The 24,444-nt window shown below is 51.9% G+C and overlaps 1 protein-coding gene across 2 annotated transcripts; it reads right to left on the reverse strand.

Moving 5' to 3' along the window:
- Positions 1-320: 320 nt before the first annotated feature.
- Csk (C-terminal Src kinase) lies at positions 321-23,863 on the reverse strand. Of its 2 annotated transcripts, none has more exons than XM_051197565.1 (13): positions 23,840-23,863; positions 4,659-4,735; positions 4,247-4,360; positions 3,981-4,093; positions 3,465-3,684; positions 2,742-2,835; positions 2,494-2,559; positions 2,317-2,416; positions 2,131-2,221; positions 1,864-1,937; positions 1,568-1,763; positions 1,402-1,488; positions 321-1,193 (listed from the first exon to the last, which is right to left on the reverse strand). In XM_051197565.1, exons 2-13 carry the CDS (start codon positions 4,671-4,673, stop codon positions 1,011-1,013), a joined length of 1,353 nt encoding a protein of 450 aa, XP_051053522.1. In that variant the 5' UTR covers positions 4,674-4,735; positions 23,840-23,863; the 3' UTR covers positions 321-1,010. The 2 variants fall into 2 exon arrangements, with proteins under 2 accessions (XP_051053522.1, XP_051053521.1); XM_051197564.1 differs by lacking the exon at positions 23,840-23,863 and adding an exon at positions 17,834-18,158.
- Positions 23,864-24,444: the final 581 nt, after the last annotated feature.

Below are 24,444 nucleotides of genomic sequence, written 5' to 3' on the forward strand. Positions count from 1 at the left end.
TCTTTGTGCTTCAGGCCTGAACAACATGGCAGGAGAAGCAGCCAGAATCCCCAGACAGCATCCCATGGACTGGTCCCAGAGCCCAAAGCAGCTCAGGTGCTGGACTCAGGTGGTAGCTGGTAGGAATGGGCAGGCGATGGGCACTCTCCCATGGGCAGACACAGGACACTGGCTCGTGCAGCTGACACAAAGAGGCGGCTACATCTTCTGGCCATGCTTCCCCTTTAGCCCCACTCACAGAGACAGGGGGATGGACAAGATGGCATGGGAAGACAACTGGGCAGACAGGCAGGCTCGGCGGAGAAATCGCCGAGGCTGGGTGGCGGTGTCCTCATGGGAGTGGTTTATTACGATTCCATCTCACAAGGCGGTGGGTGAGCGGCCACAGCACATGAAATCCAAGCCCCTGACAGACGCCTGCCTCGGGCACATGCAAACAGTGCGACATGGTCAAGCGCAAACAGAGGCGACCGAGGCAACACTGGACATGGAACACGGCATGGGGAACAGGTTGGGGTGATCGGTCCCTAGAGAGAGGCTGATTCCTCCCCGATCCCCAGGGGCAGGACAGGAAAAATAAGATTCGTACTTCTTGTAAAATGCCCATTTGCTGGGTACTTTCTTTCTCCTTATGTTGAAAAATAATAAAAAATAAACACACGGAAAAAAAATCTCAAAAAAAGGAAAGGAATAAAACTCTAAGAAGGCGAGTGATGGGAGGCCAAGAGAAGGCTGACCATAGCGGGGGCGCTGCCTCCCGCTCCTTGTCCTCCTGCCTCCTTAGCCCCTTCAGTGAGTGCCCCCAAGGCCTAGAGGTGGGTGGGTCCATGAGAGATGCCAGGCCTAGGTGAGGTCCCTGGGGGGCCAGAAGGGACAGGCAGGTCAGAGGCAAGAGGCCTACCAGCCCGCTGGGGCTCAGTTCAAGTTCAGGCCCAGGGGCAGCAGGGCACCAGATCTGTGATCTTCTAGGCCTTGTCCCTGCAGGCCCAGGGCCCAGGCGGAGGCAGAGGTCACAGGTGCAGCTCGTGGGTTCTGATGTGCTCCAGCTGCTCTCGAAGCTGCAGGAAGGTGGGCCGCGTGGCAGCATCTAGGTGCCAGCAGTTCTTCATAACCTCGTAGACTGCAGGCGGGCAGCCATCCGGGGCATCCATCTTATAGCCCTTTTCCACCCGAGGGACGACGTCCTTCAGGGGCTGTGAGCAGGTGGCATGAGTTCAGTGCCTTACAACAGAAGGGAGCCCTACCCCCAGTCCCTCCCCAGGGAGGGCCTTCACCCTGCCTCAGGCCAGACAGACCTGAGGTACAAGGCTCCAGCCGGGGAGGCCGTTCCCAATGGAAGCTACTCTTGCCACCCTGCCCCATCAGCTTCAGCAATGCACTGGCTTCCAGACCCATACTCACAATTCTTGGGTAAGGCACTCGCCCAAAGGAATAGATTTCCCAGAGAAGGATTCCAAAACTCCACACATCGGACTTGGTGGAAAATTTCTGCCATGTGGACAAGATAATCAGTCATGATCCTAGGAAGCTCGGGAGGGGAAGGGGTGACCCCAGGACCCTTGCTCACCTTCTCTCTCAAGGCTTCTGGAGCTGTCCACTTTACTGGCAGTTTGCCTGTGTCCTGAGTGCTGGAAGCTTCCTTGGTGAGGCCAAAGTCACTAACTTTGGCCACATTGTCCTCGGACACCAGTACGTTCCGGGCAGCCAAGTCCCGATGTACAAAATTGTTGCCCTCCAGGTACTCCATGGCCTCACAGACGTCTCTGAGGACAGGACAGGCACATGTTCCTCAGACGGGGGCTCCCATAGCAGGGCAGGGGTCTCCTTCAAGTTCTTAGTCCCACCCCAGGTTGCATCACTCACAGTGAGAATTTGAGGAGACAGTCTCCGCCTAGCACCGAACGACCACGTGATCGAAGATAGTCCACCAAACTCCCCTGGGGGGGCAGGGCAGAAAGGGATGAGGGAGGGAAAGGGGAGGACCAGAACACTTAGACACCATGGCTTGGAGAGGTGAACAACTTGTTTAAAGTCAGTCAATAAGTGCCTGGCCAGGCTGGCAATTTCAAAGCCCAGTGGGAATAAACTGGAGGGGCGGGGAGCAGGAAGAGGGTGAGGCTGAGCACCTACCTTGGCCATGTACTCTGTGACAATGTAGAGCCCGCCCTTCTCCTCCACAATTACACCCAGTAGCTGGACTAGGTTGCTGTGCCGAAGTTGCCTGGACAAGGCAGGACAGGGCGGTCAGAGTTCAGCCAGCCTCCTCCGCTCCACCCAGGCCCCAGGCAGCCTGCCCTTACGCTTGTCCCAACTTACGTCATGACAGAGGCTTCAGCCAGGAAGGCCTGGGCAGTGGCATCATTCTTAATGCACTTAACTGCAACTTTGTTGCCCCGATAATCACCCAGCATCACATCTGGGCAAAGAAGAGAGGGGTGCTGTTTCCTGGACTCCAGAAGCTTCTTGGCCCCTCCTGGGGCTCCCTCAACTTACCTCCAAACTCCCCCTTCCCAATCGTCTGTAGCAGCTTCAGTTCCTTCATGTTTAGTGCCCAGCCACCTGGGGGGGGGGGTCAGAATGAGTGTCAGTGAGGTAAGCAGACAGCTGAGGTCATTTGAGATGACAGGCGCAGGCCAAACTGCTGTAGATGTGGGCTGTCTGAGGTCTCCTAACCACCAGGGTAGGACAGAGGGCCTTGGGTGCGGGGAAGTAGGCAAGTGGGAAGTATAGTGTGTACTTACTGCGGTAGAATTCATCTTGGGCGGCCACTGTGCCCTCCATGACCTTTGGTTTGATGAGGCGAGTACAGAGTCCATCTGCATCTGTGGTGTAGTGCTGCAGAGGAGGGGGAGGGCAGGCCCTCAGAACCAGACCCCCGGCCAGGCCCCACTTTTCATGGACTCATGCGCTGCTCCAGTCTGACCACCAGAGGGCAGCAGAGGCTAGTTCACGCTGCCATGAGCTGCTTTGTGTGGAGGATTCCTCATTGATTCCTCATTTCAAAAGGGGTGGGAATGCCTGTCCATTTCCCGTGTCACCCCACCCACATTCAGCTACTGGACTCACTACCGCTGTAGACAGCAAAGCCCGGCCTGCTCCCTGCACCAGATGTACTCGGCCAATGTAAACCAGAGACGGGAGGGATGAGAGGGAACTTGGAGGGAACCTACAGTTTTTTGTTGCCAAGTGTGGCCTGGTCAAGAGCTGGCAGAGCTGGTATTGAAAGCTACAAGGACATGTGGGTGTGCAGAGGCCTCAAGGACCCTGGTGGCCAAGGTACACACCCGGACATGAGATTCCGAGTTGAAGAGGAAGTGAGTTCTGGATCAGAGAGCCTCAAAAGTCTAGTGACTGATCCAAACTGTGTCCTTATCTATAAAAGGGGCTCTTGCTGGGGCACGATGGGCCCTGGGACACAGGAGGTGCTCCTCTGAAGGTGAGGAAGGGGGAGCACCCCCACTCACCTCCACCAGCTGCATGAGGTTCTCGAAGTACACCTCCTCATCGATGCTCAGCTTGCTTGCATGGTACATGATGCGGTAGTGTTCCACCTTGCCCTCACAGCTCACACACAGTGTGTAGTCCCCAGGGTAGTTGGTGCTTTCCCGCACCAGGAACAAGCCTGTCTCTGGTGGGTAGAGAAGCCGCTCGGCCTGCTCCCGTGTGATTTTGCCATGGAACCAGCTGGGGAGTGGCAAGGCTGGTGATCACAATGGTACTGACCCAAGTGTCTCCTGCCAGACCCCCACATGCACCTTCCCACCCACCACTCCCAATCAGTAGGGCATCATCTTCTCCCTGTCCATTTTTTTATTCTGCTGGGGGCCTATTCCCTCTCTATTAGGTGTGTCCTCTGGTCCCTTACGCCTACAATGCCCCTTACTCAGGTTGTTTTCCTCTGACACTTTTCCAGGAGGACCACAGCCATTTCTTCTCTTCTCCCCAAACCAGGAGAGCCCAGCCCTCCTCCCGGTACTCACGGCATAAGACTGAGTTTGGTGCCTGCCTTCACGCCCTCTCGCTTCTGGACATAGTTGGCTGGGATGATGCCCTCACGGCCTACTTTGTTTTTGGCTTTGTACCAGTTTGGGTCCTGAAGAGAGGGCAACCGGACACACTCTCAGATCCGCCTCCCTTTGAAGCGGAGCCGAACCCAGAGGGAATCCCTGACAGTGCAGCGGAGCCGAACCCAGAGGGAATCCCTGACAGTGAAAGAGCAGGATAGGCATCTAAGGCCCACAAGTACCTTGGTGACCGCCACAATGGTGAGCACATCTCCTTTGCAGAAGGGCAGGTCTTGTTCAGCAGTGCCATGGAAGTTGTACTTGGCAATACATTCTGTACCGGATGGCCAGGCGGCCTGCAAGGTAAGGGATAGGTGTATGGGTGCTGCCTGGGGCCCTTCTACCCCCTGCACGCATGCCCTTGAGACCAAAGCATCTTAGCTGATAGCCATGAACCTGGGGAAATGTACCCTTCTCCAGAGAATACTGAATCCCTGGCAGCTCAAATTCCTCTGTAGCCCAGTGGCCAATAGAGCACACTGGAATTACTGTTACTTCCAAGTCCGACTAGGATGGAGGGTTGGGTATGGGGAATAGGCTGGTCTAAGCACCTACTCTTTTTCCAGATGTGGGATTGCCACAACCCCTTGGTACCTGTATTGCTGACATCTTCTTAGATCTGGCGTCCCCGTGCTACAGGAAGGCCGATCCGTCACTTGGTACCATTAGAGCTGTGGGAGAAGAGTCAAGCTGAGGATGGCTGAGAAGAGATGAACCCCACCCTCTGCAGGTGATTATCAATTCCTTCAAGGCAGTACAATTGGTACCAAAGCTTCCAAGAATTGGGACATGGATCCAGGGCTGTTCTATCTAGCCTTGGGTAGAAGCACACAGACTCAAGAGTCCCAGTGAGGTGGCCGTGAATCCTTTGTCCCTGGGGGCCTTCTAGGTCCCACAGAATGGGTCTCAATAGGATGAGACCTAGAGGGTTGTCAGGGAAAGGGAGTCTGGGGCAGGTGCTGAGTGGTCCAGGAAAGCCACTTGTACTCTGGACTCAAAAGAAAGCAGTCCATGTCCACAAAGAGAGGGGGCAGGTGCTCTCCCATGGTGTGCTCTGTAGTAAATCTCAGACCAGGAACTAACTGCCCAGGCGCTGAAAATGAAGAAGATAAAATAGGGGGAAGTCACAAAAGGGAATTCCATACAGCGTTGGCAAGGCCCACATCAGCTGCCCATCAGCCTTGGATTCTCACCAAGGAGCCAGGCACAGAGAAGCACAAGCTTTGTGATTCCCTTTGTGTCAAGTTCAAAATTGGGTCAAACCAATCCAGGCTTGTCAGGATGAATCTCTGAAGAGGAAAGAACTGGACAGGGTGTGAGGGGACTTCAAGGTGTTGGCTACGGGGACTGTCTGAGCCCCCTTGCAGGAGAGCGTTTGCTCCAGAACAACTTGCTGGTTGTAGCCTGAGAGCTGGTGCATTTCTGGATATACATACACTTTGTATAGGGAATGCCTCAGAACACTCTCCCAGAGCAGCAAGCATGTCTGCACACACATAAACATCACCAACACATTTGGGCCAGAAACAGTCCCAGACCTCAGATAACCTCAGTAGAACGCAGAGAGACTGGGGCTACTGTTCCCTTTCTGGTGAGGAAACAGCCAATGGCCCTTCTATGGTCACAAGGCTAATGACAGACTCATTGAGATGGGAGAGGTGAGATCTAGCCATTGCGTTTATGGCTATGTATACCAGCACTAGAAGAGGACTTTCAGTGTAGGTGCTTGTACATGTGTGTGCATGCATACCTGCATGTACACACGTGTGCAGGAAGCATGGGAACCGAGCCCTGAAGACTTCAAAAGGTAGAGGGTGGGAGTCAGAGTTTGATCTTAGTAGACAGTGGTTGCTCAGAATGCTCAAGACTCTGGGTTCAAACCCTAGTACATGATTTCCAATCATGAGCAATCAAGCAAATAAAAATTGATATAAAAAGATGTGTTAGAAAAGCAGATGGAGCCGGGAGTTGGCGCACGCCTTTAATCCCAGAACTCGGGAGGCAGAGGCAGGTGATCTCTGTGAGTTCGAGGCCAGCCTGGCCTACAGAGCGAGTTCCAGGACAGGCTCCAAAGCAATATAGAGAAAAGCTGTCTCCTGTCTCCAAAAAACCAAAAAGAAAAGGAAAAAAAGGAGAGAGAGTAGATGGTAGAGAGTGATGCAGAGGGATGGTTAATTGGAGGCCAGTCTGAGCTACACAGTTAAGAAGTTAAGACCTTATTTTGTTTGTTTGTTTTTTCCAGGGGCTCTGACACCATCATCACACAAAGCATCAATGCACATAAAAATTAAAAAAAAAAAAAAAAAAAAAAAAAAAAAAACTGGCCTAGTTAAGCAAAGCAGACCCAATGGCCCCTTTGGGACTTCGGGACTCTGAACTTGCTGAGCCTATTGGGAACACTCATCTGTCTGCTGTATGAGAAGGGTTCCAGAGGCCATGGCATAAACCCTGTAGGTGGCGAGGAGTTTCCCACAGCACTTTGAAGAACTATGGCTGGCCACTGAAGGTGCTAAGCCTGGGAAACCTTTTCAGGGAGCACATGCTCCCAGAGTCCAGCAGAAGCAAGGGTGAAGGATGTGTGTGTTTGGGGTGTGTGTGTGTGTGGGGGGAGGTTGACCAGCACTCCCAAGCCAAACAGAATTGGGCTTTGAACCTGGCTTTATCAACATGCCAACCTGGAGAGAAAGAACCAATCCTTTTGGCCTCATACCCCCTCATCCTGAAAGGGGACACAATGGACCTTTACAAGAAGTCAGTGGAGGGAATGGAATAAGACCCCAGAGTTGGACATGTCTGGCATGCTTCCTGCTCCCTCCAGAACAAACAATCCTTCTTGCACCCAGGGGCGAGGACAGCTCATCAAGCTGTTGTCTAGACTAGGCCCCTGAGCCCAGGCAAAGTGTGATAGGAACCACCTCCACGCACCCCATATTTCCATGACTGAGCCAGCACCAGCATAAGAACTAGCTCCTAGGCCATGTGGACTACCTGCTATGGGAGAGGAGAGTTGTGAGCCTTCCCGTGTGATAGGAGTGAAAACCAAGGTCTAAGAGGTTAATTACCAAGACCACACAGCCTGAGCACGAGCTAGAGTCTCACTGCTATTTCTGAGCCCCCAACCTTAGGGCCCTTCCATGGAGATTCCTTTAGCTCACCAGCTCCCCACACATCCTCCTTCCTCCCCAAATTCAAAACTCACTGCTGCCACCACAGGAGGGAGCGGAGGCTGGGCACTGTTAGTCACCCTTCCAGCTGTCAGTTTGCAAACACTCCTTCCTGGCCTGCAGCTGCCTGCCACCTCCCTGCTGCCTTGATGATAATAATAAAAATAATCACAGGCCCTGTTTTCTGAGCATTTACTCAGTGTCAGGCCTTCTCCTTGGCACTTCACGGCTCAGCCAATCCTAATGACACTGAGAAACGGGCTGTTATTACCAATCCCATTTTACAGACAGGGCCCCAAGAGAAGCCCTGAGGACTGTGAGACCTTGCCTGAGGTCACAGCTCTAGTGAGATTCATCTTTAGACTGGGTTCCTTGGCCAGGACTCCCTGCCCTCCTGGTAGCCGTCTCCCACATAGCACATTATATCCTCAGGAACTGCTGTCTAGCTGGGACTACCCTAGTCTGGGCAGACAGGGTGAAGAACAGCCACTAGGGACAAGGACGTGATAAGAGGATGGGACAAGGCAGCAGTGGTCAGGAATGCTGCCCAGAGGGACACTGCTGTCCTCTCAGCACCTGGATCACTGAGCAGTCACAGTGTCCTAGCTAGGGCTTGTCTTGTGGCTTCATGAGGCAACTTACTGTAGGCCACCTTCCAAGTAGCCAGGAAGTAAGCACAGAAGACAGTCCTTTGGGGGAAGCACTTGAACTTAGAGCCAAGTCACTAGGAAGGTAGTGCAGGACCACTGTACTAGGAGTGAGTGATGCTGAGTCCTGGCCCTGGCCCTATAACTGACTTGCTGTGTGACCTTTGGGAAGTCACTGGAGCTTCCCGTATGTTCTGGCTTCTAAGCACCTTGTCAGTCCCCTTGTCCCTTCTCACATCTATTCCCAGACACCTGCACTCTGCCCACTTACTTGCCCTCTCCCTTCATCCAGGAAAGTTGTGTGCAGCCTTGAGTTACAGATGGGGGCTGCTACTGTTGTACACAAACAAAAGAGCAAAATACAATAGGAGTCGCTCTTTGTGGTGGCAAGAGATGGGGAGAGATTACACATTTGAAGCCAGACGGCTACACAGTGAGACTTAGTCTTAAAAAAACAAAACATCTTCAATCCAGCACTTGGACGGCAGAGGCAGGCAGATCTGTGAGTTCCAGGACAGCCTTGTCTATAGAGCAAGACACAGAGAAACACTGTCTCAAAATACCAAAATGAAACCAAACCAAAACAAACAAATGAACAAAACAGAAGGACCCAAAGAGATAGCTCAGTGAGTAAAACATTAACCCCAGAGGCAGAGGCAGTGATTCTAGAAACTGGTTGGCTTGCCTGCCTAACCTACATAGCAAGTCTCAGGGTGCAGTGAGCGACCCTACCTCAAGAATACCATGAACAGTTCCTGAGGAATGACCGAAGGCTGACCTCTGGCTTTCACATGTGTGCACACACATGTACTCACACATGAACACAAACACATAATTAGACAACTGCCTACATAACATATAAAAAAGAAAACACACTAAAAGACAAAACTCACCAGAGTAAAGGATAGGATGCCTACAACTAGCAAAAGAGGTTAGTAGAGCAAGTTTGTGACTCACATGACATCCTAGAATCCAATCTCCCAGTGATGCAATACCAAAACCAAAACAAAACAAAAAACCAAAGGAGGGCTGGCAAGATGGCTCAGTGGGTAAAGACACTTGCAGCCAGCAGACATGACAGCCTGAGTTCCATGCCTGGGAGGAGAGAACCAACTCTACAAGTTGTTCTCTGATCCCCACAGGACACACACTGTGGCATGTTTGATGTGTGCGTTCTCATGTACATGTCCACACACCTTTAATTCCAGCACTTGGGAGGTAGAGGCAGGAGGATCTCTGTATGTTTCAGGACAGGCTACAAAGCTACAGGGAAACCCTATCTCAGAAAAACAAAACAAACACACAAAAAGAGGCAAATAAATGTAGCAAAATCTTAAGAATAGGTAAATATGGGCAAAGGACCTATGAGTATCCAATGTATGATTTCTACTTTTTAGTGATTTTGAAACAAAGTCAAAAAAGGCAAATGTAGTAGGCACAGGTGACCTAAAGTGTACTGTATGTTGTGGGTGAGAGTTTTATTTTGCTTTATAGCTGTTGTTGTTTTGGGAGTTTTGTTTATTTGCTTTTTTTTTTTTTTTTTTTTTTTTTTTTTTTGGAGACAGGATCTTTCTACCTTGTCCTGGCTATCCTAGAATTTGCTATGTAGAAAAAGTTGGTATTCAACTTACTGATATCCTCCGGCCTCTGCCTCCTGAGTGCTGGGATTAAAGGCCTGTGCCACCATGTCCAGCTGTTTTGGATTTTTGATAGCAGTTCTTCTATGTAGTCCAGATAGATTTCAAACCCCGAAATCCTCTTGCCTCAGTCTCCAGGCCAAGATTATAGGCTCGAACCAGCACACCTAGGTTATTGTGTTATTTTAAATTTTTACTACATTTTATTTATTTTATATGCATGTATATGTATATGCCACACTGTACATGTGGAAGTCAGAGGGCAACTTGTGGAAATTAGTTCTCTCCTTCCACTGTGTGGGTCCTGAGTAGTCAAGCTTGGTGGAGGCATCTTAACCAGCAGAACCATTTCGCTGGCTCACAGTTGTATTTTACACAAAACAAATACACATTCCTAAGCTTGGGGGTGCCTAAATAGTTCCTGAGAGACACAGAGTAGGCTGGAGAGATGGCTCAGCAGTTAAGAGCAACTGCAGATCTTGCAGAGCACCTGGGTTGGGCTCTCAGCATCCATGTGACAGCTCATAAACGTCTGTAAGCCCAGGTCCAGGGAATCTGATACCCTCTTCTGAACTCCATGGGCACCAGGCATGCTAATGATGTACATGCAAGCGAAACACTCACATAAAACAAATAAATACACCTAAAAAGACAGGCAAATAACACAGGTGGTCTCTGGGGTGGGATCAAATTAAAGGAAAACTTGTTTACCCTTTATTTCCTATTTGTCCTCATTTGATAAATGTCGAGACTCTTGTAATCCAGGCTAACCTCTAACTCACTATGTAGGCAAGGATGGCTTTACATTTCTGAACCTGTCTATCCAGGGCATCAAGCAGGCCCGGCAAACACTACTAACTTAGCTACATCTATAATAAACACCTGTATTACTTTCTCCCTAAAACTAAAATCGAGAACATAGCACTTTTGATGGCCACTTCCACCAGAGTCCTTCGGTTCTCCAGCTCCACCTCCAGGGCCTCTCAGACCACAGTGCTCTGGCGAAGGACCTCACTAGCAGTGGCCTATGATTGAGGGTGGAAGGGAAGCTTTGTGTCTGTAGAAGAGAGAGCTAGGATCTGACTCACGTCTGCATCCCCAGCACAGCCTGGGCTGAGAGCTGCTGCTCAGTAATGAGTAATGAATGAATAAATGAATGAATGAATAGGAAAAGCCTGGCCAGTACAGCACATTAGGTCCTGCAACCAAAAGGACTATATTTAACCCCAAAGGGTCAGCAGCTGTCACCCACCCCCAGGAGGCTAGAGGACAGGGGCTTGGGACTGTGGCAGGGCCAATGCTTCTCTCTGACTTCCTGTCCTAAACCCTGCTCCCAGCAGCCTTTGTGCTGGGGTCCCAGGAACAGGCTGGGCATTGTGCCCAAGCCTGAGGTCAGTGGTTGCAGCCTCAGGCAGGCCTTTCTTAGGAGCCCAGGCTGTCCAGGAGGGGGTAAGAAGTGGGGGAAAGTAGGAGACCAGACACTCCCAGGCTGCCCTTTCCTTGTCTTAGAGGCAGCTGCAGACCCCCAGAACCAGGCACGTGCAGAAGGTTAGAGTAGGTCAAAAGATTCCAGCCCTGCCCCCTCACCAAAACTCTACTGCTTAACGGGGCGTGGGAGCCTTCAGAAACTGTTTACACGCAGCTAAAAATACCCACTGAAAAGGGAAGTGTACCAGAGACCTAGGGGGACTGGCGATATGGCCTACAGAGACTCTGGTCCTGCTATATGACCCAGCTGTGTCTGCGCGGACACACACACACACACACACACACACACACACACACACACACACACACACACACACACACACGGATAGAGAGAGAGAGAGAGAGACAGGTAAAACCACTGGTGGCAACAGGAAGATCCTCTGCCTTCTCACTCTGCTGGAGTGTCTGGAGCCATCTTTTGCACCTCACATCGTACCTGGTGGTCAGGATGAGCAGGAGGGGGAAAGGCTGAGGAGGCCCTAAGCTTAGAAGTCTACGAACTCAGCCTCTCCTCTGTGCTGAGCCTATACTGGAGGACTGAGGACTCCAACAACATACAGTCAAAACTCCTGTCTTCCTCAATCGTCCAGGTATGCCCATACCTCAAAAAAATCCAGGGTTGTGTGTATAACTTATTGATCAAGCATGTGCATCGCATGTCCCCCATCCCAGTGCCGGAGTTATCCCCAAGTTTGCAGAAAGGAGGTGAGGGGAGTAGGAAGGACCCAGGAAAGAGGTGCCTAGACCAGGTCAGAGTTAAGACCCTACGTCAAATTCTGAGGGATATAATCAAGGTTGCCAAAGGAAATTTTCTACAGGTCACAGGGCAGACAGGGCAAAGGTGAAGTTGCAGTCTTGGGCACGCCCCCTGCAGTGGGCTGAGCACCTGGGGCGGGCAGCCTGCCAGCAAGCTGAGCTGGTTTGGCAGCTGAAGTCAGCTCCACCCCTGGTTCTGCAGAGAATTCTCAGGCAGACAGGACTGTCACCCAGTCACACACTAAGCAGAGGGGCTGGAGGGCTCCCACTATCCCAGCAGTTCAAAGAGGCCCTCAGCACCCCCACTGCACAGAATTCCCCCAGCAAGAGGAGCAAGAAAGATGCTCGGGCTCTGGGGCATGCTGCCCTACCTCCATCCTCAGACTCCCTCAGCCTTTAGCACCTCTGACCTAAGAGGAGGCCTTAGTTTAATGACTGAAAAATGTTAAAGAACCAAATTATAGCAACTCACTTGGGCTCAGTGAGACCGGAAATCCTGTCTGGCAGTTTAGGAGCAGTAGGGGTGAGTTAAGGGGAGGCTAACGGGGAGCCTCCTCCCCAGGGTACACTGTGGCTTGAGGCTGCCACTGCTGGCCCAGAAAGGTTTCTAATTACCACTCAGGAGCCTAATTACTTCTAAGCACTAGGCCTCTGGGCTTCCAGGTCTCCCCAGGGTCCTACCCCAGGCCTCTGCCTCCCACCCCTCAGAGCAAGTGCCGGGTCCTTGCATCTTCTTTTGCCCATATTTACATACAGCCTCCTCACTAACCTCCAACAACCCTTTAAAGTCACACAATGGCTTTGTTCCACACCACAACGTCTCCAAGCCATGTTACAGGAGGGGAGACTGAGGTCCAGGGGAATGCGATCATGGTCTAGAAATCTGGGGGCAGATTTCTAGCCTCCAGCACTTATGGCAGAAGCCAGTGAATCTGAAGCCAGCATGGTCTACAAAGTGAGACCCTGCCTCAGAAAAACAAGCAAATGCAACCAGGGGACCAACAGAACAAGCAGGGGCAGAGCACATAGCTAGGGGGCCACTAGCTTCCAAGTGCTGGACTAGGGGACATAAGCTTAGTTACACTGGAACCTGGGTCAGCGGACCTCTTCAACTTTTCTTGGGCAGGGTCATATGACACCTGTAAGGACAAAACAGGAATGCTAGGGGCAGCTCTTCACATCATGTCCCTCCAGCTCTAGCAAGCAGAGGTACATCTGGGCTTTCTCCTGATTGCCTGCATAGCCCGCCTTTGCACAGACATACCAGGGCACCATGCAGAGCCTCGGAGCAACCCAGAGAAGGCAGCAGCCTGAGAGGACAGAATCACTGTACAAGGACCTCTGGCTCCTCTTCAACTGATTTTTACAAGCCCTATTCTTCCTCCAGGAAGACCTCCAAGCTGCTCCAGTCCATGCAGATTCCAGCCTTGCAGGAGGAGGAACCACAGGATTGTCCTGCCAGGCTTCCCTGAGCCCAGCCTCCTTTCTGCCCAATAATGGAGCTCACACCCTCCTGTCCTTTTCCCTGTAGTGTGCACATTACATACAGGCTGCAACGCCTGAGGCTGGGTGAGGACCAGGTGCCAGGCTGGGCTGGGTTGAAAAGCTGCAGCAAGGATGTACGGGTCAGATGACACCCAGGTTTCAACCGCCTACAAGCCTTCCAACCGTGCAGAGCCCAGGGAAGCCGGGGAGCGCCCAGCAGCTCTCTTCTGCTCATTGCAGACCACGGAAGAGAGGCGGAGGGAAGCTGCGGTTGGAGGGTGTGCACTTGTATGCTAGAAGCTGCCCTTCTCACAGAACCAGGAAGAGAAAGCAAGCAAAAACAGGGTGGGCGGGGCTGTGTGGGGCCCTCTAGACCTGGGGCCTACACTCAGGGGAGCTCCCTGCTAGTCCAGGACAAGTCACTTCAGTCAATGAGCCTCAGTTTCCTCGTGGGAAAAATGGGATTCTCCCTCTCATCCTGCACCTCCTTTGTTCAGTCTACAACCAATGGGTGCTGCAGGATACATCATGCCCAATAAGAGAGCATTCCCCAATTCCTGGAGTACTCCTGACTCTGGGGGTTAGGGCTCAACCACCCAAAGCCTGTTCACATCTTCCCTCAGCCATGCAGGGAGCACACAAGCTCTCCCTTCTCCAGCTCTTTATTTTTAGGCCTGAATTTGACTTTAATCATTACTTAGCGGATTCTATTTCCAGCCTTTGGATGAAGGGACCCAGAAGGGAGGAGGGAGGCAGTGCTCCCTGCTGGGTTTAGGGAGCAGCCTGCTCCTCCACCCATCCTGTCCTTAACCAAGGGCGGGGGGAAACTGAGAAACACCCAAAGGGCTCACCCCAGCCAGGCCAGCATCTTGGGCAAGATCCAACTCAGTGACCTCATCTCACTGAAGCTATGGGACAGGAGGGCAATAGCAATGCCCATTTTCATGCCACCAGTCCGGCAGCCATGGTCCCAAGCTACAAGCCTGAGGGGATTTTGTATTTAAAGGGACACATCAGTTTTTGTCTAGGTTAGTTCTGGTCCACCTACAGTCACTTAGGGTTACAGTCTCTTGGGTCCAGAGTATGCCAAGCAGAGACTGGTTTCTTCCTACTGCCCATACTGTGGTCCGGAAGGCACTCCCAGTTATTCCAGTCACAATAATGAATAGCAGAGTATGTCAGAGATACACCTTCAGCTTAGATTAAGGGGACACTCGCAAAGAAGGACACTAACACATGAGCCTAGTTTCTAATTCTCACATGCAAGACTTCAGCAGCTAACTTTCCCCTTCTCAGGCCACTGGAGAAAACTGAGGCTGGCCTGACTACCTCTGCCTCAACCTAAGGAACCCTCTATTTTCCACTGGATCATGCAGCCTAGAACAGTCATGCAGAATCTGGGAGGCAAGGGGACTCTTCAGGCTGGTTACAGTGGTATATGTACACCTATAATCTCAGCCTTCCTGGGCACAGTGGTATACACACATCTGCAATCTCAGTGCTCTGGAGACTGTAGCAGAAGGATCTCAAGTTCAAGGCTACGTCAGCCAGTGTGTGTGCTGGGAAGCAGCAGCAGTAGTAGTAGGCAGCTACTCTCAACTCCAAGTCTAAGAAGGGGAATGGGTGGGGTCAGGCCTTGGACAGCAACTGGCAGCCTATCTTCCCAAGGCCAGCCCCATGCCCTGAGGCAACCCATCACAGAGAGATGGGAGGGTGTGGGGCAAAGCGTAGAAACAGCAGCCTAGGGCTAGAGGCGTTCAAGAGGGGCTGGGACATCTTACCAATGATAGGTGAGGGGTCAGCCATTCTGAGGCCCATAGCTCAGGGATCTTTCTCCCTTGCTAACTAGGGTAGTCACACTAACCACCACCCCAGGCATTTTCTACTTTCTTGGTAGGTTAGTTCAGTGTCCTCTGAGGTACAAGGCTCTCTATCCCTGTTAGCTTTGCTCAGAGGGCAATGGTATGGCTGGGCCTAGAATCCACATGGTTGGTGGCTAAGCTGTCTGTTCTCTACTAGCTGCTTGTGGGGTGTGTAGTAACGGCCCACAACAGTGACAGATGGGAGCTCGGCACACTCGAAGAGGGTTCTGGTGATGATGCTACAGCAGAGCTCCTGAAAATACCCTGAAGCATTTTAGAGGCAGTTACCATGACAGGTAGCTCAAGAAATGCCCAGGGACACAGCAATAAATGGAAAAAAGAGTTGTGGCACACACTCAGAAAAGGAAACAGCAACAAAGGAAGAAAATAAGGAAAACCGGAGCTCTACCAGGCTAGCAGTCCCTGCCTGGCAATTAGCGGGTAATCTTGTATTGTTTTCTAAAATTTCTAGAGTTCGTTTGCTTTCTTCTTTTTTAAAGATTTCTGGAATCAGTCTGGAGCCCAGGTTGGCCTTGAACTTGGGACCCTCCTGCCTCAACTTCCCATACTGTACTGGGATCAGAGGTACATACCATCACATATGGCCCTCATTACTCTCTAAAAACTAAAGTTAATGCATATATAGTTTATATGTGAATTCAGACCAGCTTTCCTAGGTCCTACCAGCTCTGGCCCAGGTACTCAGGACTTTTAAGCTATGGAGCATCTACTCCCACCTGGGATTATCTCTTGGGCACAAGAGGATCTCTACCTTTTCCCCCAGACATGACATTTCTATTCTTTGAGGGCTACATGTCAAAGCTTTGAAATCCTTCAAAAGATGAACCCTAGAAATGGGTGTGGGTGGTCCTGCCATTTTGGGGGGATCCAGGATTACTTGGGAAATTGAGCCACACTATGGTGTCCATCCCCACTTATCTTGACTGGCATGGAGAAAGCAGGAATCTGCCCTTTCACCAATACCTGCTGTGGACAATTCCATGTGGACTGGCCTCTGAGGACAGGGCTCTTGTAGTGGGGAAGGCATTTGCTTTCCTGGTCTTTCCTTGTAACCATCCCAACACAGAAAGAATGTCTGCTTCTGATTGGGGGGGGGGGCGTTGGATTAGTTCACTGAATGAAACCTGCAGCTGTGAACATGTGCTAGCCTAAGCTGCTTTCTAAAAGGCCTCTGGACCATGGCCACACCCTTGCAGCTAAGTAAGAAGCACCCAGCCATGTCAGGCCCAGCCACAGCCCCTGAGGCTGGACAGGAAGTTCGGGTTGGGCATGAGACTATGTGAATGTAGCCTCACATAGTATTCTGCCCCTCCTCAGTGCATCTTAGGGCAACAGGAAAAACCTTAAACAAGGACAAGGGCCTGAGCAGGACAAAACTGCCTGTGGTTCCAAGGGGGCCTAGGCACAGCTCAGCATCCTGAGGGGATCTTGAAGATCCTAGGGCACTGCCAACCTTTCCCTTGCTACTTCTGGCCTGACCCTGTTGTGGCTATACCAAGACACCATGATGTCCAGGGTACATGGAGACAGACACAAGCCCCAGAGTGTCCACATTCCTCTGATACTTTCATGCCAAGACTGTCTCCCACTTTGACCAACGCTGACCCCCATTCTGATTAAGTCAGTTTGGAAATGTGGGGAAGGCGGGGTCAGGACCAGGCTTCTGTATACCCCACTCCATATTCACCATGTCCCCATACCAGCAAGAAGGACCCAGTCCCAGGCACCAAGGGGAAGTCTCACATGCAATACCCATGATGTCTTAGCTCTGGGGCCGGAAGCCCTTTCCTTCTTCTCTAGCCCTCTGCAGAGGAACACGTGCTCACCCCACAAGGTCTCTCCTGGGTCAGGCTGGAGACTGCCTGTGTTCCTGGTAGGTGGAGAGTGGGCCTAGTTCCCCTCCACCCATAGCCAACCAACCCTGGAGAAGCAGGAATGAAGAAAGCCAGCCTCCCTCCACGAGAGGCCTGGAATATGACCTGCCCCTTGGGCCTCGGTTCCCTAGTGTACAAAATGATAAAAAAGGCTTCTACTTAAGCTCCAAAGATCCAGTGACTAGACACACCCCTTCCAGACAACTGGCCCAGGTCCTGAGAAGCTGGGAAAATTGGGCTGACTGGGGTGCTAGGAGGTGGGGGCATAGTACTAATGCCCAGTGTCACCTCTACTCAGACTGGAAGCTCTGCCCAGGTTCTCCACCCAAGGGTCAGAGGTCCTTTGCTTTAAGCCTGGTCCTCTGGCAGGCCTAGGGTGATAGGCTCAGCTCAAGGACCCGGGCTTCTAGCAGGGTCCAAGGGAGGTAGCATGGTCCTGGGCTGCTTGGAGCCAGTAAGACCTCGGAACCAAGCAAGACTGGGTACCTTCAGGGAAGCCCTGAACAGGAAAGTCCAGCCCATTTTCCCAATCTATACTGATCCTCTTACTCCGGGGTCCATCCACTTCCCACTCTGCGTTCCACACGGGGTTGAGGGGTAGGGCTCAACTGACCAAAGCAAGTCTCTTGTGGTGCAGGGCAGTACCTCCCTCCCTCGTGGCTTCCTCCCAGTAGTGTTCTGACAGTGATTCCCGGGAGAATTCGAACCCGGTTAGGAGGTGTGGGGGGGATGGGTGTGGACAGGGCAGCTGTGGCCATAGAGGCGGGACAAGCGACCTCATCCTTTCCAGGGGACACTGGGACACCCACCTCCTCCGGGGTTGCCCAGCACTCACCTCTCTCAGGGCACGGCGGTCCAGGCCACCTCACCGCGGGCGGCATCAACGGCCTGCAGGACAGTCCATGAGGCCAAGGGGGAGGGGAGGGGCGCAGGGGTCCCCAGGGGGTGCGGTACAAAGAGGTGTATGGATGCGAAAATAGGGGGAGGAAGGACGGCCAGACAGGCGAGGGGACGGCCGCGCAGCCCGGGTCGGGGAGGGAAGAAAGGCGGAGGAAGGGGGCGGGAGGGAGTCCGGGGGGAGGAAACAATGTAGCCGGCGCGGCCCCGGCAGAGTTCCGCTTCCGAACGCGGCCACCGAGGTTCGATTTGGGGACGTCGCGCCGGCCGCCGGGGGCCGCCCCGGGCGTCCGATCACGACCCGCGGGGGTTGCCCGCGCCCCACACCCCGGAGGTCGGGCGGCCGGAGGCTGGCGGGGCGGGAGGGACGGCTGGCCCGGGGACGGCCCCGACGGCGGCGCGGCCCGGGTTGGCCCTGCTCGGACCCCACCCCGGTGGGACCCCCCGGGGCAGGGCGCGGGAGTGCAAGGGAGGCGGCCGGCTCGGCGGCGGCGGCCAACCTCAGCTCGCCCGGGTTCCGATGGGAGGAAGCTCGCAGGCCTGGCGAGAGGAAGCGCGGCCCGGATCCTCCGCCCGCTGCGGCGCGCCTGCGCGAGGGGGCCTGCCCGGCGCGCAGCGGGGCGTGGGTCGGCGCCCTCTGCTGGACCTTGGAGGGAATGCGGGGGGGTGTGTCCGCGCTCACGCCCTGCCCCCACTCACTGGCCTTCGCGAAAGCTCCGGAAGGTCCTTCCAGAGGGCCACAAACTCACTAGAGCCAACCTTTCAACCTTCTCTAGGTGAAGCTCCCCTGCTAGAATGGAAGCCAGGGCTAGATTCCTTTGTGGCAGTAAGCATGCATGCATTTATTCATTCACAAGCATATCCTGGGGGCTGAAATTACCAGGGCCCCTGCTCTGGAGTCCACTTCTTCAGACCTATCTATTTCTGTCAAGTTCTCAGTCGGGATTGGGCAACTAGATTCTCTCATAGAACAAATTGATAAAATGACAAGGTGGTGTACAAGGTCCACAGGAAACAGGAAAGATGGGTGCATGCACGGGTTGACTTTAAAGAGCTGGGGGAATAGCAAGCACAGAGGCAAGGAGCATTGGGAGCACTGGTGGCTTCTGGGGACTATAGATAGCTCAGCAGGCTGTAACCAACACTGTGGGTAGGGGAGAGCGGTGGGAGATGGGTTCCTGCAAGCTACAGGGGCAAAAGACCCAAAGAGCCTCTTAGGACTTTCCTTTTGGCTTGGAAGCAATAAGGAAGTTGTCAATGGCTATGTAACGGTGGACAAGTTACCAAACTTCTCTCTGCCCTGTTGCATTGTTGTTTGAAACGATGAGCAAAACTAATACCACCAACTTTGTAAGGTTTTGTGGAGAGGAAATGAGTTAATAGGTTTAAAGTGCTCTGTGCACAGTGGCACGTGGTGAGTCCTCAATTAAACGCGAACTGTTATTATACACCATTGTTAATGAGGAGTCGGGATCCTCCCTAAGCAATTTGCTCTTAACTAGGAGGGCAAGCAGCGCTCAGGCTTCAGAGGGGCACAGAACAGAAGAGGAGCGACAAGACAGAAACCAGAAACTCCATAGAAAGATCTAAGTGTTAGAACATTTTCTATGGACCAGGACTGGAGGAAGCTGCCAGTTGGAGGGTCAGGGGGTGGATTCTTCAGGTGGGAGAAGTGAGGCCACTGGCACAGAGTTGGAACATAATATAAAGTAAGAACTAAGGGGGCAGCCAAGGTGGTGGTGTTGCATGCTTTTAATCCCAGCACTCAGCAGGCAGAGGCAGGCGGATCTCTGTGAGTTTGAGGCCAGCCTGGTCTACAGGACAGAGAAACCCTGTCTCTAGAAACCAAACCAAACCAAAACAGAACAAAATCCCAACCAAAACAAACAAACAAGCAAACAAAAACCTGAGGGGCAGAAAGGGACAGTAAACAGTTCTGAGAAAAATGGAATTGCAAACTGCAAATAACTTCAAACGACGGTAGCAGGAGCTGAGTATACTCTATCCCCACCTCCCTTCCTCCAGACTACAAGTTGGTCCTCTGGCCGAGCATGCAGTACCAGTTTGTTTACAAGGAACCCTTCTCTAGGGATACCCAGGGAGGAGGCATCCAGTAGATTTCAGAGCTAGATGTGACATAGTGTGGTGGGGGGGAACCCAACCCAGGGATTTGGGAATCAAATCTCAGGGTTAAATCTCAATTTAAGAGCTGTGTGGCTGTGTGGCTTTGAACTAGTTACCTAAGGTCTCTGAGCTATTTCCTCTTCTGTAAGATCCGGTTAAGAGCATACTTCTTTCATGAAAGATGGTGCAGATTCAGCAAGATAACAGGCCTGGAGTGTGTATCAGGCTTTTCTTTCTTTCCTTTGAGGTCAAGATGGAATGATAATATAGCCCCAATTTGGGGGCAGGGGGTGCTACTCTGTCTGAAGGAAGGGCTTTAGCAGCTTGCTAAAGAAGGAGATTGAGAGGTTGATGTCTCCTCTACTCTGTCTGAATTAGTTGGCAAAGGGGGGGGGCTGGGTGGTGGGGAGACTGTGGGGACTTGGGGGAAAACCCTGAATAAATACCTAAATTTTTGCTCCAGTTTCACCACAAATATATCTTCCTCTACCTGTAAGCACGCTTGATTGTCTCCCTAAGTTTGCTGGGGCCCAGAATATGACCTTTGGAATCAAATAAACCCATGTTTGAATCCTGCTCCACCTCTTCTCAGCAAAGGGAGGGGGAAAAATTAACCTTCCTGAGTTCCAGGCTTTGGGAATTATAGCCTGAATTGATAGTGCAAGAACTAGCTAACACCCAGTTCATCATTCTTGAACTCAGTCCCTTTCAAAAATATGGAACACCTGTTAGCTGTGATCTTCATGTCCAAAACAGAAAAGAAGAAGAAAAACAAAACAAAACAAACAAACAAACAAAAAAAACCAGTCTGATCAGCTATAGTGTGTGAAGGCCATGAGCACCCAATGGACAGAACCAAGCAGTGAAGAGAAGGATGAAATAGAAAAAGGGGCCCAGCAATACAGTAAGATGGGAGAAAAGCCCTGTTTCTAAGCCTGAGAACACGAATTTATTCCTGGATCCCATGACAGGAGAGAACAGACTGCTCTGACTTCCACACGTGTACACACACACACAAACGAACTTTTTTTTTTTTTAAAGGCCAATAAAGGGAAGGGAGTGTGCATCATTAATTAAGGTTCAGGATGTAGCTCAGTTGGTAGGTAGAGTGCTTGACTAGCTTGCATTAAAGCCCTGAGTTCCAACCCCAGACAACATGAAGTGAACATGGAGATTCCACCTGGAATCCACCAAATTGGGATATTTAGGCAGGAGGATAAGAAATTCTAGTTTATCCATGATCTCAGAGGAAGTTCATGGCCAGTTTAGGCTCCATGAGACCCTACCTCAAAACAAGCCAAAAACCATAACCAAACCACAAAGCTCAGCACGGAGGTGTTGCATGGTCCACATGGTGAAAAGGGCCGTGGGTCCTGGCAAAGGTAACGGGTGGAGAGGAGTGGACAGGCAGTGTCTAGGGTCAGCTGTCCATGAGGAGCGTGTATGGGGAAAGGGGCCTCGTGACCCTCTAGTATAGCCCTACTCCTGGGAAATGGTAAGTGGGGGTGGGGGGCAGAAACAGCCCAGGAAACACTCAAGAACACAAATTTGGTTGAGTGGAGTCTGAGTTGCCTGTAATATATGGATATATCAAGTCAGCATCTAAGATTCATGTGCCCAGGCTGGGCTGCTTGTTCTTCGGTGGTGAGGTTAGCTCCAGAAGAGTGGAGAAAAGAGGAAGGCTAGAGAGAGGAAGGGGAAGGGTGATGGAGCCAAAGACTTCTGGCAGCTTTTGGGTGTAGGGACCAGATGGCCCAGCTGCATGCAGAGCTGGGGGGGGGGGGGTTGTCCAGAGCTTTAGCACTTTTAGTGGAGTGTGTTCCCATGGTTCCCTGGCAGGGAAAGGCCTCTGCTCCTTCTCTCTGCCTCTTCCCCTCCCCCAGCTTTTATGCTCAGAGATGATAGTTTAGAGAAGCTGGTGTGAAGTAGCTTGAAACTCAGCCACTCTGGGCGTCCCCCAGGGCAGAAAACAGGAAGCCAAGATTAAAGACAGATTTCCAGCAAAGTCTCCTACTTCCTGCAGGGCAGGTACCCCTGCACAGTGCACAGTGGCTGGGCCATAAGCAGAGCACAGAACAGAGGAGCTGGGCTGCCTTCCCTTGTGTCGGGAAGGACAGGCGACTGCCTAGGCTGTGGCTGCCTCCCCAGCTTTGTTCCACGGCCTCCCTTCATCTCCTGTCTCCATCAACAAGGCCTTGTGGCATAAGCCTCTCCCACAGGCTAGTGCGGATGAGGACACAGCAGCTGGAGCTGCTAGGAGGTAGAGGGACAGAGAAGGAAGAAGTGGGCTGCAGGGTCACTCGGGCCTCGTGTGAACCCTACCTCCATGCTGTGGGGGTCCCACTAAGTTAGAATGGATAGACAAAGGGGGCAGAAATGGTGGAACAAAGATGGATGGCAAGGTGGCCTCAAAGACCAGGCCAGTGCTTCAGGTCCCAAGTCTGAAGGAAAGGACAGAAACCAGGAGAAAGCAACTGGTCCCAGTGGCTTCCGTCATGTCAATGCCTGGGTGGGCTTGCCTAATGTTCACAGCTGCCAAAGGAGCCAGGACCCAGAGAGCTAAAGTGGGCTGTATGTAAATATGGGCACCTTATCCCTGATAATGGTGATGGCTGATACTAGATTTACTCTTGAGACAGAATGGCCCTGAACTCTATATTACTGGGGATGGCTCTTGAACTTCTGATCCTACCTCCTAAGGGTCTGAATTATACACATGGTATGCCAAGTTTATATTGTCTGGGGATCAAACCCAGGGCTTCATGCATGCTAGGCAAGCATTCTGCTGACTGAGTCACATCCCAGCCGTGCAGCTTTGTTTCTACAGATGAATCTCCTGACACAGTATTATTACTAGCCCCATTTTGCAGAAAAGGAAACTGAAGAGAGATTAACTCAGTTGGTCATCAGATCTCTGGCAGGGAGGAAGGATCTGGGGTGATGTGACATCTTGAAGTTCTATTTTAATAGCTTCCTAGTTAGAGGGCTGACTTTCCCCTGCCCAGCTATATGACCTTTCAATTTAAATTTCTGCAATAGGGGATGGAACCCAGGCTCTTTTGCATGCTAGTCATGTGCTCCACTTCTGAGCCATACTCCTAGGCCAACACTGAGGTTTAAGAAAATTAGTACATTTTTTTCCCCCTTGAGACAGAGTTTCTCTGTATTGCTTTGGAGCCTGTCCTGGAACTAGCTCTGTAGACCAGGACCTAGAGGTCCGCCTGTCTCTGTCTCCTGAGTGCTGGGACTAAAGGCGTGCTCCACCAACACCAGGCTCTGAGTGAATCACTTCTGAGAGTTTGGTTCTCTCTGTCTACTATGTAGGTTCCAGGGATAGAATTCAAGCAATAAGGCTTGGCAGCAAGCACCTTTGTCCTCTGAGCCCTTTCAGTGGTCCAACTCTGCTCAGCCTCGGGACTTATTTCTAAGAAGGCAGTGAGAAGAGCAGCATCTGCTCTGAGCTGGGTTGAGTGTGGCTTAGCCCAATTATTTGGCCCTCACTGGCAGATAGATGAAACTTTTCCCCCTTTCTCTTCTGAAGAGCTTTGTAGTCTTGCTCTCCCTTGCAGTCTTCTCAGGGGTCTGTTGGCCTCTGCAGGGTGGGGCCAGAGCTTTTGTTGTTGAACCCACAGTGCCACAAAAGCTGAGGAATTGGGAGAAAAAAAAAAAAAAAAAAAAAAAAAAAAAAAAAAACACCATTCATCCACTCTCCAAATACCCAGACAGTTACTACTCTCCAAGACACTGAATGGCTGCTATTAGGTGGGGCTAGAGCGCCCCTGATTCTTACTCTCAACACCACTTGCAGGTTGGTACTCACCCCTTCATGCTCTCCCGAGGCCCCAGCCGCAGGGTGTTCTTTTTATGATAGACTCACACTACCCAGAAATCCCCGGATGATTGGAGGCCTTAGCCTCTGCTCTAGCTTGCTTGGGGGACTTGGGTGGGCAGAGGCAAGTGGAGCAGAGGCCCTGGAGTGCTCCCCTGAGGAAAGACTGGCTATCTGACAGGGTGGGGTGTGTGAGGGGAGCAGCAGGAGCTTGCTTCAAGCCCAGCTTGTGCAAATCATATGCAAAGCCTTCTGCCCAGGAGGTGTACCTGCTAGACCCAGTGTGATAACACGGGGCCTTGTCTGGCCAAGGGTGGGGTGGAGCTGTAAGGAGGGAAACCTCTGATGCAGGACTGTGGATGTTTCCTAGGAGTGGCAGTTGAGGGACCAGGAGGCCTGAAGGGAAAGGCCTTCTGCCCTCTGTCCTTAGGTCTCCCAGCCATTCCTCCTAATAGCAGGGAGCCAGTGAGGGCAGGGACTGGTTTCTTTCTCTCTGTCTCCACAAGGCAGGTGGTACAAAGCCTCTAGCAGCACACATCTGTGGAATAAGAGTGACCAAACTCTCCTTGAGGTCTCTGGCTATCCTTCCTGCCACC

The sequence above is a fragment of the Phodopus roborovskii genome, unplaced genomic scaffold (genome assembly GCF_943737965.1).
Source record: "Phodopus roborovskii unplaced genomic scaffold, PHOROB, whole genome shotgun sequence".
NCBI lineage: Eukaryota > Metazoa > Chordata > Mammalia > Rodentia > Cricetidae > Phodopus > Phodopus roborovskii.

What these genes read in the sequence shown, in the direction of transcription:
- Csk (XM_051197565.1), bottom strand. An exon ending in TGGGAAGGGGGAGTTTGGAG is followed by an intron (nt 2,417 to 2,493) that starts GTAAGTTGAGGG and finishes TTCTTTGCCCAG; the next exon opens with ATGTGATGCTGGGTGATTAT. An exon ending in GCTGAAGCCTCTGTCATGAC is followed by an intron (nt 2,222 to 2,316) that starts GTAAGTTGGGAC and finishes TGCCTTGTCCAG; the next exon opens with GCAACTTCGGCACAGCAACC.